Source organism: Tribolium castaneum, chromosome 10 (assembly GCF_031307605.1).
Source record: "Tribolium castaneum strain GA2 chromosome 10, icTriCast1.1, whole genome shotgun sequence".
NCBI classification, from domain to species: Eukaryota; Metazoa; Arthropoda; class Insecta; order Coleoptera; family Tenebrionidae; genus Tribolium; species Tribolium castaneum.
This window is the reverse complement of record NC_087403.1, coordinates 1,322,423-1,339,033: the sequence shown is the minus strand read 5'-3', so window position 1 is coordinate 1,339,033 and position 16,611 is coordinate 1,322,423. Positions and strand designations below refer to the sequence as shown.

Here is a 16,611-nt window from a genome sequence, read left to right as displayed (position 1 = left end):
CCAACTCCGGCCACTAATACCACGGCGCTAATTGCCGCAAACTTATAAAATGACCAGTTAAGACCCGCTACTTCAGTTCTGTCATCCTTCTTGGTGGGATTTTCCGTGGGGCTTGTTGCGACGGACGAAATTAGGACCAAAGTCGCAAAGGCAAGGGTTCGCTTTGTTAACACCATCTGAATTCGGGGGAGTTAATTATAAGACAAAAATAATAAAAGGGCTTACCTTCGAGATGTTCGCACGACTGGGGTTGTGCCAATACTAAACAGGGTGCTGGACGGCACAATAACCAGGTAGTAATTGCAGCCGGGGATGCAAAGTACTTTAAAATACCTGGCCTTATCTCAGAATTGACAAGCTGTCCAGATAGCGGAAACGAAGGCCGAATGGATTTCGGGAATCGGGAAAAATGTTCACTTCTAAACTGTTTTAGCCGAAGAACGATAAAACTTCAAGTGTTTCATTGTTATTCTTTTTAATTTAGTTAATAGAGGTGGAGAGGATTCATTGCTCCGACCACATAAATTCAAGAGAAGCTACATTTTGCCCTAATGCTCTCCACCATTTACATTCTCGCACATTTAACTTTTACCAAATATTAATAGATAACTAGACTGTAGCCTAAAGGCACCTAGCTAAAAATAAAAGTAGGCGTTCAGGTAGAATTTCGAAATTGTCCTTAAATTACGTTTTTGAAAACGAACCGTCCACATAAATATTATCATCGTCCAAATTACTTATTTTGTACGATGTAAAAAATACATTTTGCCAAATAAGTACGTAACTAAAATTAATATAAAACAAAATAATAGCTAAACAAAAATTAGTATAGGGAGACTAATTATTTTCACTAGTTTTATAACTATATAGTAATATCTATGTTTAAATGAAACAATTACTTGGTATTTATTTTCCAGAAATGGAGAAATGCTAAATTATAATGTCAAGTGATACTTTAGAAATACTTCAGCAGGACGAACAAAATCCAGATTTTTTGCAATTTTTAGTTTACCTCGCGAACAACTATGGGAATTTTTGATGAAAGTAGGAACAAATATTAGTAGTATATGAGCCCCTTGAGTACACTTCACCTTCTGTCATATCAAACAGAATGTCTTCGTCATTTGATATGCAACAAACTGTAGATATTCCATCGTCTTTCAAATTTATAGTCGTTACCTTCCACTTATAGAACCAAAATATTTTTTAATAATGTCTTAATAAGAGAGATTTTAAGTGCTAGGTTGAAATATTTCTATAAAATTTGTTGTAGATCAGTTCTATGTATTTATAATACGATTGAATATATCGATATTAAAAGATAAAAATTACGATGAAAACCAGTTGCTTGATAAACTGCATTATGCGAATACGTAACAACTATAAATATAGTTGTAAATAATTTTATAATTACTTGAAAAATATAAATAGAAAGGAAAGGTAAGGTAAGGTTTAATAAAAAACGAGTGATTATTTCAAAGATTAATTTATTTAAAAACTTTCAAAACGTGGAACATTCGAACGATTAAAAAAATATATATTAATGTAACAAAATTCTTAGCCTAAACTCCTTTGGCATGAGTAACTGGAACAAATACATAGTTAATTTATTAAAACTGCAATGAAAACGAGTGGAGTGAAATTTCAATATTGGAGTACATAACCACTGTTTAGCAACTATTAAAATGATTTGAACGAATAATACCAAAAACTTTCAAAAAGTGAAAAATGCAAAAAAGTAAATCACAAAATAATATCATCACAAGTCTTAAGACTAAAAACTAAAAATGGAATAATACTTTGATTTAAAGCTCTTTGGTAATTTAAGGAACTAGAAGAAATGTTTAACGAGTCTGCATTTTCTTGAACATTTCTTGAATCGTAGGTTGTCTTTTGGCCTTTTTTCCCGGTTTGCCACCATGTTCATCTTCACTGCGCCGCTTGCGCTCAGTATTTGGCAAATTTTCGACGCTGAGCAAAACCGAGTCTTCCACTTCTAGAATGCATTCGCATTCTACAAGCGTCGAAATGCCTTCGGAAGGGCTACCACTATCAGGCGTCAAAATGACAGGACTAGTACTTTCGGGAGTTTGCACGGACGAGGGGGAGCTATCGACATTCTCCGAGCCATCAGATGACGAGAAGAAGCGACTAACAACTCTCGGCATGCTCGCGCTAGTCGACTGAAATTTGCTGAGTTTCTTTTTCATAAATGGGTTCTTATTCAAGACGGGCGAGCCGGAAGAGCTCGACTCGCGAGATTCGATGCTGTCCACATCCATTTTTTGCTCACTGGCGGGTGGAGGCATGTTGTAGAAAGCGAGCTCTTTCTCTACTTCTTGGTCGTGTTGCGCCAATGATGCTTCAATGGCAGCGCGATCAAAGGTTTCGAACTTGAACAAGGGCGTTGAAATCGACGCACTTGCCGCTGGTGCGGCTCGACGAGGCGGAGAGCGGAATCGGAACCTTTGCGACCAAATACTGAAATCACTCACCTGCTCAAACAAAATTAGTGGTTTCTGGTTGTTTGCCGAAAACGAAATGCTTACAATGCCTTTGGTGGGAGTCCAGTTATCTATTGGCTGCAACGTGAGGGGATTCAGGTTGCCCAAAGCCAATTGGAAGGCCGTGTTTGGGTCAAAAAATTCCCCTGCGTTTTGACAGTAGTCAACATCGGTAGTGACCGGCGTCAAAGGGACTAATTTCCTTTGAATTGGGTCAAATACAATCTGATGCAAAAATGTTGCGTTAGCGACTAGGAAATTCTGTTTATACTCATCAGTCACAATGAGTGAAGGCATCTTCAAGTAGCGCGCTAATTTGTCTAAAAACTAAATTTTATGTCAGTTTGTTGATCAAAACATGGCAAAAAAACGTACTATATTCGGGTTAGTCTCCGCCGTCATGGATATAAATTTCAAGGCCTTTCGAAGCCCGATTCCCGGAAGAGAATCTAAATAATCGCAGCCTGACAAAATGCACATGTAACGAAACTTCTCCATAGTGAAGCACGCTTGCTTCATTTTCATTGAAATGTGGATCTTGTCGGCCTCAACAAGTTGCCCCTGCCCATGTGAATCCATCTTATACATGACCTACAGAAAAGAACACATAGTATATTACTATAGGCGATTATGGCAGCCATTATTCGCTAGGATACTTGGCTCCAAAATTTCGCTTCACCTAGAGAATAATGCCATAACCGCGAATATAGTAGTATACATTTCCACTCCTGAAAAATCTCAACGAAAGCAAAAATTTATCTCGTAAATGATAATATTTGCACTACAGTGAAATCTCCCTTAACGAACACCCCTTTAAACGGACATATTTGTAGGAACATAAAACCTATATTAAAATTTCCACCTCTTATTAGCGGACACCTCTCCACAGCGGACAATTAAAGGTTCCCCATGATCCGTTGTTAAGAGTTTTTACTGTATTGTAAATAATTGATTGCTTTTGTACTGAAAACAGTACTGAAAGTAGTTGCATTCAATGTTTAGGTAGTAGTATTCAGGAGTGCAGTAAATGGGCCTTTGCGACATGACTTACTTTGAGGCATCCGAACAAGAGCAAGTCGGAGTCCTCGGTTATAACGCAGTCCGCGAACCCCTTTATGTTCAAGTAGGCCAACTGGGCGTCGGCCTCATAGGGGGCGACAATGCAATCAATATGCAGTTTCCTGCACTCTCTAATAAGCTTTAGGGCCATTTCGGGGGTGACGTCGATCGACTGCGCGAAAAACTTGTAAGCGTCGCTGGTGTGCCCCAATCTGAGACACTCCATGCCCTGTTTTCGGGCCAGTTTTTTCGATTCGCGTCTTTTTTCTTCAGTCTTCATTTTAGCCGGCAAGTGCCGACCGTCAAACACCATTATAGGTCTAATGTCATGGCTGAGGAGCGTCTTGATGTACTTCATGCAGTAGTGCACGTACCTAAACCTAGGAAATGAACCCCCTAACCTACCCGAAGTTTCACTTACGAATCGACGTCCTCGTTCTTTGCCAATTGCATGGCACAGCCTCGGGCACCTCGATGAAGCCAGCAGTAGCTGTCGATGGCCACTGTGCGCCCCCGAAACTCGGAGATATGGCAAGGCCGGGTGCTCTTCGCCAGGAAGGGCAAGAGTTGTGTAACTCCCATTGCGACTATTTAATTGTTGAATCTAACACTAAGGAATACTAACGAAACACTAACACAAATTTTTTGAGCAATCTAAAGATTCTAAAGGGCAATAAGCAGCTAAAAACTCAGCTCACATTTCTACTACTTTCCCTCCAAATGTTGTTTACAAACAGAGGTGGCGCCGCCTCACTAGTGACTTTAGGAGATGAAATCATGGCCTACTAGACTAAAGCTCAAATATTTATTAAAAAAGGAATATGAAAATGTTTTGAAGAAAAAATTGGTATTTTTTCTGCATTCCACACCTACTCTTTTATTTAAAAACGAATACAATTAATCTAGAATTAAATAAGTCAATAAAAGGTGAGCTACAATTTTAAGGAATTTGGTGTTGAATATATGGCGACAATGTATTGTAATATTGGGATTAACAATTTAAAAACTATCACTACAAAACAAATGGATCGTATGTAAATAATAAAAAACATATAGAAAATTGCCAATTTGCTGAGTTACATAAATAGAAAAAATTATGTTGTTGGTGCAGTTTCCTTTCTGTACATTTTCCACTCGTGCATAGGTGGCGCACGATGTTAAGTTGGATGTGGAGTTTGAATTTTAAAATTTAAAGTTTCTTGTTATTAAGTAAAAGTATTAAGCATAAACAAAAAAACTGTTTTGAACTTAAAATCAACATTCAGATTTAAAACAAGGCATAAAAATTCGAAAATTTTGCCGGTAAAATTAAAACAAAAATAAGAGATAGAGAGAACAAATAAGAAAATAATGCGACAAAATGTAAAAATACGTAAAGGCGCCAAATTGTAAACGTAAAAGCACACCTTAATAAAGAGAAAATACCTTCAAATAACTCCAAAATTTTAATTTTCAAAAAATTGAACGAAAATATTTAATTTATCTCTAAAAATTGTTAGTTAACTGAGTTTGTTTAGTAAAGTTCCAAAGAAACATTGTTAATAAAAATCATGGCCACTGCGAATTCAGTAGGATTTGCGCACGTCCACTATTTTTGACTAGAAAATACACAAATTTGGTGATTTATAGAGAATATAAGTCTATTCTCGAACAAAAACGTGCTGAAAGTCACAAAAAAGGTAAAAGCAATTTTAAAATTGTAGAATCAATTTATACGCCCGGTATCTTTTCATGAAATCTGGTGAAAAATTACAGAATTAAATTAAAAAAAAGTGGAAGAACATATTTTCTCGAGCTAATTTGCTGACTTTTGTACTGAATATATTTGCGTTTTAGGTGAATTATTGCAATTATATAGTTTGTAATGTTGGTTTATTTAAAAAGTTTGTGTTAAAATATCTGCAAAAGACGGTCAGTACCTAGGGCCTCGTGGCCTAGTGGTATAAGCGCCACTTTCGGCGGTGGAGGTCGGGGGTTCGAACCCCGGATCAGGTGTAAGAATTTTTCTATGAAAAAAAGTATAGAAAAGGTAAGTGAAACAACACGTAAACAAAAATAAGAGATTGAGAGAACACATAGACGAATAAACGTAAAGCGGAGCATAAAACTGAGAGAAATAAGAAAATAATGCAGCAAAAATGTAAAAGTACGTAAAGGCACCAAATTGTAAACGTACTTTTTGTTTTGAGAGAAAAAGAGATGAACGTAAAGGTGAAATATAACTTTAAACTTTAGTTGACTTATACGCCCGGTATCTTTTGATGGAATCTGATGAGAAATTAGAGAATTAAATTGAAAAAAGTGGAAAAAATGCTTTCTCGAGCTAATTCGCCGACTTTTGAACTGAAAGTATTTGCGTATTATGTGAATTATTGCAATTATTTAGTTTGTAATGTTGATGGATTTAAAAAGTTTGTGTTAAAATATCTGCAAAAGACGGTCAGTACCTAGGGCCTCGTGGCCTAGTGGTATAAGCGCCACTTTCGGCGGTGGAGGTCGGGGGTTCGAACCCCGGATCAGGTGTAAGAATTTTTCTATGAAAAAAAGTATAGAAAAGGTAAGTGAAACAACACGTAAACAAAAATAAGAGACTGAGAGAAACATAGACATATACATGTAAAGCAGAGCATAAAACAGAGAGAAATAAGAAAATAATGCGGCGAAATGAATAAGAACGTAAAAGGAAAATACCTTTTGTTTTGAGAGAAAAAGAGATGAACGTAAAGGTGAAATATAACTTTAAACTAGTTGACTTATACGCCCGGTATCTTTTGATGGAATCTCATGAAAAATTAGAGAATTAAATTGAAAAAAGTGGAAAAAAATGCATTCTCGAGCTAATTCGCCGACTTTTGAACTGAAAGTATTTGCGTATTATGTGAATTATTGCAATTATTTAGTTTGTAATGTTGATGGATTTAAAAAGTTTGTGTTAAAATATCTGCAAAAGACGGTCAGTACCTAGGGCCTCGTGGCCTAGTGGTATAAGCGCCACTTTCGGCGGTGGAGGTCGGGGGTTCGAACCCCGGATCAGGTGTAAGAATTTTTCTATGAAAAAAAGTTTAGAAAAGGTAAGTGAAACAACACGTAAACAAAAATAAGAGATTGAGAGAACACATAGACGAATAAACGTAAAGCGGAGCATAAAACTGAAAGAAATAAGAAAATAATGCAGCAAAAATGTAAAAGTACGTAAAGGCACCAAATTGTAAACGTACTTTTTGTTTTGAGAGAAAAAGAGATGAACGTAAAGGTGAAATATAACTTTAAACTTTAGTTGACTTATACGCCCGGTATCTTTTGATGGAATCTGATGAGAAATTAGAGAATTAAATTGAAAAAAGTGGAAAAAATGCTTTCTCGAGCTAATTCGCCGACTTTTGAACTGAAAGTATTTGCGTATTATGTGAATTATTGCAATTATTTAGTTTGTAATGTTGATGGATTTAAAAAGTTTGTGTTAAAATATCTGCAAAAGACGGTCAGTACCTAGGGCCTCGTGGCCTAGTGGTATAAGCGCCACTTTCGGCGGTGGAGGTCGGGGGTTCGAACCCCGGATCAGGTGTAAGAATTTTTCTATGAAAAAAAGTATAGAAAAGGTAAGTGAAACAACACGTAAACAAAAATAAGAGACTGAGAGAAACATAGACATATACATGTAAAGCAGAGCATAAAACAGAGAGAAATAAGAAAATAATGCGGCGAAATGAATAAGAACGTAAAAGGAAAATACCTTTTGTTTTTAGAGAAAAAAAGATGAACGTAAAGGTGAAATATAACTTTAAACTTTAGTTGACTTATACGCCCGGTATCTTTTGATGGAATCTGATGAAAAATTAGAGAATTAAATTGAAAAAAGTGGAAAAAATGCTTTCTCGAGCTAATTCGCCGACTTTTGAACTGAAAGTATTTGCGTATTATGTGAATTATTGCAATTATTTAGTTTGTAATGTTGATGGATTTAAAAAGTTTGTGTTAAAATATCTGCAAAAGACGGTCAGTACCTAGGGCCTCGTGGCCTAGTGGTATAAGCGCCACTTTCGGCGGTGGAGGTCGGGGGTTCGAACCCCGGATCAGGTGTAAGAATTTTTCTATGAAAAAAAGTTTTGAAAAGGTAAGTGAAACAACACGTAAACAAAAATAAGAGACTGAGAGAAACATAGACATATAAATGTAAAGCGGAGCATAAAACAGAGAGAAATAAGAAAATAATGCGGCGAAATGAATAAGTACGTAAAAGGAAAATACCTTTTGTTTTGAGAGAAAAAGAGATGAACGTAAAGGTGAAATATAACTTTAAACTTTAGTTGACTTATACGCCCGGTATCTTTTGATGGAATCTGATGAAAAATTAGAAAATTAAATTGAAAAATATGGAAAAAATGCTTTCTCGAGCTAATTCGCCGACTTTTGAACTGAAAGTATTTGCGTATTATGTGAATTATTATTGCAATTATTTAGTTTGTAATGTTGATGGATTTAAAAAGTTTGTGTTAAAATATCTGCAAAAGACGGTCAGTACCTAGGGCCTCGTGGCCCAGTGGTATAAGCGCCACTTTCGGCGGTGGAGGTCGGGGGTTCGAACCCCGGATCAGGTGTAAGAATTTTTCTATGAAAAAAAGTTTAGAAAAGGTAAGTGAAACAACACGTAAACAAAAATAAGAGATTGAGAGAACATATAGACGAATAAACGTAAAGCAGAGTATAAAACTGAGAGAAATAAGAAAATAATGCAGCAAAAATGTAAAAGTACGTAAAGGCACCAAATTGTAAACGTACTTTTTGTTTTGAGAGAAAAAGAGATGAACGTAAAGGTGAAATATAACTTTAAACTTTAGTTGACTTATACGCCCGGTATCTTTTGATGGAATCTGATGAGAAATTAGAGAATTAAATTGAAAAAAGTGGAAAAAAATGCTTTCTCGAGCTAATTCGCCGACTTTTGAACTGAAAGTATTTGCGTATTATGTGAATTATTGCAATTATTTAGTTTGTAATGTTGATGGATTTAAAAAGTTTGTGTTAAAATATCTGCAAAAGACGGTCAGTACCTAGGGCCTCGTGGCCTAGTGGTATAAGCGCCACTTTCGGCGGTGGAGGTCGGGGGTTCGAACCCCGGATCAGGTGTAAGAATTTTTCTATGAAAAAAAGTTTTGAAAAGGTAAGTGAAACAACACGTAAACAAAAATAAGAGACTGAGAGAAACATAGACATATAAATGTAAAGCGGAGCATAAAACAGAGAGAAATAAGAAAATAATGCGGCGAAATGAATAAGTACGTAAAAGGAAAATACCTTTTGTTTTGAGAGAAAAAGAGATGAACGTAAAGGTGAAATATAACTTTAAACTTTAGTTGACTTATACGCCCGGTATCTTTTGATGGAATCTGATGAAAAATTAGAAAATTAAATTGAAAAATATGGAAAAAATGCTTTCTCGAGCTAATTCGCCGACTTTTGAACTGAAAGTATTTGCGTATTATGTGAATTATTATTGCAATTATTTAGTTTGTAATGTTGATGGATTTAAAAAGTTTGTGTTAAAATATCTGCAAAAGACGGTCAGTACCTAGGGCCTCGTGGCCCAGTGGTATAAGCGCCACTTTCGGCGGTGGAGGTCGGGGGTTCGAACCCCGGATCAGGTGTAAGAATTTTTCTATGAAAAAAAGTTTAGAAAAGGTAAGTGAAACAACACGTAAACAAAAATAAGAGATTGAGAGGACATATAGACGAATAAACGTAAAGCAGAGTATAAAACTGAGAGAAATAAGAAAATAATGCAGCAAAAATGTAAAAGTACGTAAAGGCACCAAATTGTAAACGTACTTTTTGTTTTGAGAGAAAAAGAGATGAACGTAAAGGTGAAATATAACTTTAAACTTTAGTTGACTTATACGCCCGGTATCTTTTGATAGAATCTGATGAGAAATTAGAGAATTAAATTGAAAAAAGTGGAAAAAAATGCTTTCTCGAGCTAATTCGCCGACTTTTGAACTGAAAGTATTTGCGTATTATGTGAATTATTGCAATTATTTAGTTTGTAATGTTGATGGATTTAAAAAGTTTGTGTTAAAATATCTGCAAAAGACGGTCAGTACCTAGGGCCTCGTGGCCTAGTGGTATAAGCGCCACTTTCGGCGGTGGAGGTCGGGGGTTCGAACCCCGGATCAGGTGTAAGAATTTTTCTATGAAAAAAAGTATAGAAAAGGTAAGTGAAACAACACGTAAACAAAAATAAGAGACTGAGAGAAACATAGACATATACATGTAAAGCAGAGCATAAAACAGAGAGAAATAAGAAAATAATGCGGCGAAATGAATAAGAACGTAAAAGGAAAATACCTTTTGTTTTGAGAGAAAAAGAGATGAACGTAAAGGTGAAATATAACTTTAAACTAGTTGACTTATACGCCCGGTATCTTTTGATGGAATCTCATGAAAAATTAGAGAATTAAATTGAAAAAAGTGGAAAAAAATGCTTTCTCGAGCTAATTCGCCGACTTTTGAACTGAAAGTATTTGCGTATTATGTGAATTATTGCAATTATTTAGTTTGTAATGTTGATGGATTTAAAAAGTTTGTGTTAAAATATCTGCAAAAGACGGTCAGTACCTAGGGCCTCGTGGCCCAGTGGTATAAGCGCCACTTTCGGCGGTGGAGGTCGGGGGTTCGAACCCCGGATCAGGTGTAAGAATTTTTCTATGAAAAAAAAGTATAGAAAAGGTAAGTGAAACAACACGTAAACAAAAATAAGAGACTGAGAGATACATAGACATATAAATGTAAAGCGGAGCATAAAACAGAGAGAAATAAGAAAATAATGCGGCAAAATGATTAAGTACGTAAAAGGAAAATACCTTTTGTTTTGAGAGAAAAAGAAATGACCGTAAAAGTGAAGAAAAATAACTTCAAACTTTAGCGTTGAATCCTTAAGTGACTTAAGAATTAAAAATTTTTTTATAAAACATTTGTAAAAGACGGTCGGTACCTAGGGCCTGGTGGACGTCAATATATGAAATGTTATTTTTTTTCCTGTTTAGGAATATTTGAACTAGTAATTTTTCCTTCTGAACTGTGATTTGATTTTAATTCGAAAACGTACTTGGGAAGGCAAAAACTAAAAAAGCTTTGTAAGCATTGCTTATTTAAAGTTCGTTTTTTCTTTGATTAATTGAATTTTAAATCGAATCAAATACGATAAGTCGATCTGTTTGTAATAACACTCGACCTTTACTGCTTAAAAGCTGAATTTGCGCAAATACAAGAATTAAAAGTTTCATTTTCATTGCTGCTTATCAGGAGCCGAAAATTGCACTCCTGTAATAATTGTTGTTTTTTAATAAAAATGGGAGCCGCACAGTCGATCCCGCCAGAAAATAAAGTGAAAAGGTATGTAAAAATAATAAAGGCAGAGGTGACAAAAATTAATTTTTATTTTTAGAATCAAGACAATAAAATTTTATTTGCAAGACAATGAACATTCCGGTGAGTCCTAAAAATACAAACATAAATCATAGAAAAAGTTCTAGTCAAAACTGAAACCGTGTCACCCCTTCGACATCCTTAAACGAATACGTTCGAAACTATTTAAACCTCACAGGCACTAAAGGGATGTGTTACGAGGGTGGCTGTAGAGCTTGTGTTGTCGTTTTACAAAACACAGACCCGATTACTGAAAAAGCTAACTACGTGGCTGTAAACTCGGTATTTGTTCCTCACCCAAAACAAGTTACTAAACTTTTAATTTTAAGTGTTTAGTCCCGCTGTTGTCATGCAACGACTGGCGAATTTTTACAATTGAGTGTATGAGGGAAAAATTTTGACCAACAGGACTTGGAATTACTGGCGTCCGGGCGCCCAAGTCATCCCAGTTGACTTTAGAGTGAAATTTCCCAAAAATAATTCAAATCCTGTCGGTGTTTTGGGATCAAAGGGCACAGGAGAACCTGCCATATGCCTGGCAATATCCGTGCCCTTGCCAATCCGAAACGCTTTAGCCTCTGCTCGCACCGACGCTAGCCCTTCTAGCACCAAGTGGTACCCCATAGATGAAGTCTTCAGTAGTTCTTCCAAAGTTCTAGTACTTTCTCTCCAGATGGTACCACTGACGTCGAAAATGATTTTCTCAACAGTTTGAATAAATATAGTCAGTATGTTTGGTAAATTTATTCAACCGGTCAATAAACTATTAGAAATTGAGTTTTGAAACCTTTCCTTCTGCCACTAAAGCGTGAAAGCCAACCGGTTGCGATCAGTTACCGTGAACTCTTGAACTAGTTCGGGCAACGTGGTTTGTTTAGTGACAAAATGGGAACAGCACAATCGGTTCCCATAAAAAAGTACGTATTATAAAAATTTTGCAAAAGCTGAAAAAAATTTTTTAGACTTGATGAAATCAGGTTTCATCTGCACGACACCGAGCATGTCGGTACGTAAATAAAAAAGTTCAGGCAAACACTAATTTGATAATTCAGTCAAAACAGATAGCATCAACCCTGACACCACTTTAAACTCGTACCTGCGACAAAATTTAAACTTAACCGGAACTAAAGCAATGTGCCATGAGGGCGGTTGCGGCTCTTGTGTCGTTGTTTTGCAAAAAAGGGACCCACTCACCCAAAAAGACTCATTTTTGGCTGTCAATTCTGTATAACAAATCAAATCGAAGAGTTTGGCCTTAGATTTTGCTTCTAGTGCCTGATTCCAATTTTGTCATGTAACGGTTGGAGGATTTACACAGTTGAGGGTATAGGGAGCCCACTTGTGGGCTACCACCCTGTTCAGCAAATCCTAGCTAAATTCAACGGCACTCAATGCGGTTTTTGCTCCCCTGGCATGGTTATGAATATGTACGCTTTATACGAGTCGGGAAAATTGACAAAGGAGGAAGTCGAGAATTCGTTTGGGGGGAACATTTGCAGGTGCACGGGGTACAGGTCCATACTTGCGGCTTTTAAGTCTCTTTGCACTGATGCGTGTCCCGAAATGCGGTCCCCGGACATTGAGGATTTGAGGGTTTGTCAGCGAAAAAATTGCGAAAAGAAATGTGTCGAGATTTTGGAGGAGCCGTTCTATCACCTCGTGGGGGGTTCAAGATGGATTAAAGTGTACACTTTGAGGGATTTATTTTCAACGTTGTATTCTTACTCGAGTTTGAATTATAAACTAGTTGCTGGGAACACAGCCCAAGGTCTATTTATTCAATTATATTATTATTCGACGAAGTAAAAATTATTACAGGAGTGTTCAAAACTTACTCACAACCTGTCGATCTTTACGTAGATGTAACTTCAATTCCTGAACTTACATCCCAAGACTTTAAAAATAATTCACTTGTTTTGGGGGCTAACACTACACTTACAAATGCAATAGAAATTTTTACCGAAACGTCAAGAAAAAATCCTAATTTTGTTTACTTGAAACAGTTGGCCCAACATATTGATTTAGTAGCTAATGTTCCAGTGAGAAATGTGAGTAAAATTAAATTTGCAATTACTCCATTACAAATTTAATGTTTTAGAAAGGTACTTTAGCTGGAAATTTAATGATGAAACATGATCATAACGACTTTCCTTCGGATGTTTTTCTAATACTGGAAACAGTGGGTGTCCAGTTCACTATTGGTAAACTCGCTCGTTTACGTAAAAATTGATTAAAACAATTGTAATTAATTGTAGCTTTAATAAATGGGCAAGAGACGACGTTAAGTCCTCTCGATTTTATTAAAAGTGACATGAAATTAAAAATTCTGCAAAATATTATCTTTCCCGAGTTTGCAAGTAATGTTAAGTTTGTGAGCTACAAGGTAATAAATATTTCGAGGTGAATCAGAGTTTATATTATTTTTTAGATAATGCCCAGAGCCCAGAATACGCACGCACATGTCAACGCCGGTTTTCTGTTTAAATTTGATAAAGATTTAATACAAGAAGCTCGCATCATTTATGGAAATATCAACCCCACCTTTGTTCACGCCACTGAAACTGAGAAATTTCTAGTGGGCAAACATTTGTTTGACAATAGCGTGTTGCAACAAGCTTATGGTATTTTGTCAAAAGAGTTGGATCCAAACTTGATACCACCCGATCCTAGTCCAGAATTTCGAAAAAAATTGGCCGTAGCATTATTTTATAAAGTAATTTTCACACTTGGGGTTTTACCATTTTTAAATTCCAATTAACAGGCAATTTTGAGTATTGCGCCGTCTGATAAAACAACACTAAAAAATAAATCGGGTGGTTCACTGTTGCAACGGCCAATTTCAAAAGGAGTACAAGACTACGACACCAAGAAGTCTTTGTATCCTCTCACTCAACCAATTCCAAAATTAGAAGCCCTAGCCCAGACATCAGGTATTAAAAAAATAGTGCTCCCCGAATTAACAAATTTGCAGGTCAAGCCCAATACATTGACGACATGCCAGACCTACCCAACCAATTATTTGGTGCCCTGGTACTTGCAGAATCACCTCCAAACTCAATAATCAAAAACATCAACCCCAAAAAAGCGCTAGAACAAGACGACATTGTTGCTTTTTTCAGCAAAGACGATATTCCCGGTGACAACAACTTCACCCCTCTCAATATCGCTTATATCGTAGCAAAGGAAGAAATTTTTTGCAGTGGCAGAGTTCAATATTACGAACAACCATTGGGCATTTTAGTTGGCAAAAATTTTCAAGCCGTCCAAGCGGCTGTTAAGCTCGTGGAAGTGACTTATGACGGGCCAAATGTTGAACCGTTACTATCAGTACGCCAAATTTTGAAAGCGGGCCGAAAAGACCGAATTCTAGAAACCAAGACAATCAAACCGAAACGACGCGGCAATGACATCAAACACGTAATAAAAGGGACTTTTGATATCCACCACCAGTACCATTTCCATATGGAAACTCAATGTTGCAATGTTGTACCAACCGAGGATGGGCTTGATATCTACCCCTCAAGCCAGTGGATGGATTTGACCCAAGTCTCGGCCGCAAACATGCTCAAAATCCCAAATAACAAAATCAATGTTTTTGTGCGCCGATGTGGGGGCGCTTTCGGGGCCAAAATCAGTCGAAATGGGCTGGTTTCATGTGCTGCTGCTTTGGCGTCTTGGAAATTACGAAAACCGGTCAAATTATCGCTGCCTTTGAGCACCAACATCGCCGCAATCGGCAAACGGTGGCCGCTTTCAACTGACTACGAAGTCGGTGTTGATGATAAGGGGGTCATACAGTACCTTGACTGCACCCACTATTCTGATGTTGGCGCCATAAGTAACGAGGATGGTACAGGCGAACTTTTAAACCTGTTCATGGCTAGTTATAACCCTGAGACTTTTCACATTCAAATGAATAAAGCAATCACAGACACTCATACTAATACCTGGGCTAGGGCCCCAGGTAAGTGAGCAAAAATTTTGACCAGCTTTTGAAAAAAATTGTAGGGACCACTGAAGGCCTTGCGGCAATTGAGGCCATAATTGAGCACATTTCCTATGTTGTCAATGTTGATCCCTTACAAGTACGGCTTGCAAATTTTCCAAAAAACTCACCGCTTGTAAAATATGTCAATGACATTAAATCGTGGGCTAATCTTGATCAGAGAAAAAAAGAAATTGAGACTTTTAACCAGGTACACTATTTATTTGTTTGTGAAAGTAGTTACAAGTTATTTCAGAATAACAGATGGAAGAAAAAGGGCCTTGCTGTGGTCCCCATGGACTACGAATTGAACCTAGCTGGTCCCTTTGCTACCACAGTGTCTATTTTCCACGGCGATGGCTCCGTCCAGATATCACACGGAGGGGTTGAAATTGGACAAGGAATTAACACAAAAGTGCGTCCAACAACCGTAAATCTAGTCAAAATTTTGCTATTTTAGGCTGCACAAGTGTGTGCCTACAAACTAGGCATCCCTCTTGAGAAGGTTTCGGTGATTCCGAGTAACAGTTTCGTGGCACCTAACTCAATGCTGACCGGTAGTAGCATCACTTCTGAGGCAGTTTGCTATGTAAGAAAATTCATTTTGGGGAAAAGTGACCGCAATTGGTTTTAGGGAGTTATTCAAGCTTGTGACCAACTCCTGGCCCGAATTGAACCGTATCGCGAGCAGTCTGGAAAAGTGACTTGGGAAGAGCTAATCCAGAAGTGTTTCGAAGACTATGTCAACCTATCGGCGAGTGGCCAGTAACACCGCCGCTAAGTTGTGTCAAAATTCTGCTTCCTTGTTCCAGGTTTTCGCCCAAAGAGCCAAACGTGGCCTCGTACCCCATCTACGGTATCTGTGCGTGTGAAGTTTTGGTCGACATTTTGACAGGGCAACACATAGTGTCCCGAGTCGACCTAGTCGAAGACACCGGACAGTCAATGAGCCCCGAAATCGACATTGGGCAAATCGAGGGCGCCTTTGTTATGGGAATGGGGTACTACACAATGGAACACATTGTTTTTAATTACGAGGGCAAAATTTTGACCAACAACACTTGGACTTATCATCCCCCGGGTGCTAAGGACATCCCGGTTGAGTTTAACGTCAAGTTTCCGAAAAATAATCCCAACCCTGTTGGAGTCCTAAAGTCGAAAGGTAGCTCTAAATTATAAAAAATGGTTTTGCAAAATTTTTATTTAGCGACCGGCGAGCCTGCGGTTTGTCTCACAATAGCAGTTCCTTTGGCAATTCGAAACGCTGTGGCCTCTGCTAGACTCGACGCAGATGCTGCCAATACAAAGTGGTTTCCCTTTGGTAATTTGTTATTAATTTTAGTGTTTGAACTTTCGCAAGATTTTTGCAGATGGGCCAACTAATGTCGAAAATGTTTTCATGAACAGCTCGAATAGTTACTCGCAATATGTTTTGTGAAATTTGTTTATGCACTGATAAAAGATTTCTAACTAGTGGAGTTATCAGTGAAATATTTATTTTCACTTGTTTGCAAAAAATACAAGTAAACTAATAAAATTGTTTGTTTTATTAATTTATCATTTATGTGTTGATCAAATAAAATGTTCAGTATTAAATCAAATGCATTTTCATTATACGTTTTATTAATAATAACCGCATCC

General features: G+C 37.1%; 2 protein-coding genes and 1 long non-coding RNA gene across 5 annotated transcripts; 2 read left to right on the top strand and 1 right to left on the bottom strand.

Annotated features, from left to right (window-relative positions):
- Window positions 1–1,470: 1,470 nt before the first annotated feature.
- On the bottom strand, window positions 1,471–4,321 carry tos (tosca). The gene is made up of 5 exons (XM_962378.4): window positions 3,985–4,321; window positions 3,556–3,937; window positions 2,880–3,095; window positions 2,550–2,831; window positions 1,471–2,495 (listed from the first exon to the last, which is right to left on the bottom strand). The coding sequence occupies exons 1-5, from the start codon at window positions 4,143–4,145 to the stop codon at window positions 1,845–1,847; spliced, it is 1,692 nt and encodes a 563-aa protein (XP_967471.1). The 5' UTR covers window positions 4,146–4,321; the 3' UTR covers window positions 1,471–1,844.
- A 6,514-nt stretch (window positions 4,322–10,835) lies between these two features.
- LOC135267287 (uncharacterized) lies at window positions 10,836–11,234 on the top strand. The gene is made up of 3 exons (XR_010335697.1): window positions 10,836–10,952; window positions 11,005–11,048; window positions 11,093–11,234. It is a non-coding gene; the product is annotated as an uncharacterized LOC135267287 (long non-coding RNA).
- Window positions 11,235–11,727: 493 nt separating this feature from the next.
- LOC655982 (uncharacterized) lies at window positions 11,728–16,488 on the top strand. 3 transcript variants are annotated; one of them, XM_064359545.1, is made up of 17 exons: window positions 11,728–11,902; window positions 11,948–11,991; window positions 12,038–12,210; window positions 12,258–12,753; window positions 12,804–13,033; window positions 13,084–13,186; window positions 13,241–13,368; window positions 13,414–13,698; window positions 13,747–13,915; window positions 13,957–14,949; window positions 14,994–15,181; window positions 15,227–15,385; window positions 15,431–15,559; window positions 15,605–15,735; window positions 15,783–16,132; window positions 16,178–16,291; window positions 16,331–16,483. In XM_064359545.1, exons 1-17 carry the CDS (start codon window positions 11,871–11,873, stop codon window positions 16,351–16,353), a joined length of 3,747 nt encoding a protein of 1,248 aa, XP_064215615.1. In that variant the 5' UTR covers window positions 11,728–11,870; the 3' UTR covers window positions 16,354–16,483. The 3 variants fall into 3 exon arrangements, with proteins under 3 accessions (XP_064215615.1, XP_064215616.1, XP_008190865.1); XM_064359546.1 differs by having other exon boundaries at window positions 11,729–11,902; window positions 11,948–11,987; window positions 16,341–16,488; XM_008192643.3 differs by having other exon boundaries at window positions 11,729–11,902; window positions 16,341–16,488.
- The last annotated feature ends 123 nt before the right edge of the window (window positions 16,489–16,611 follow it).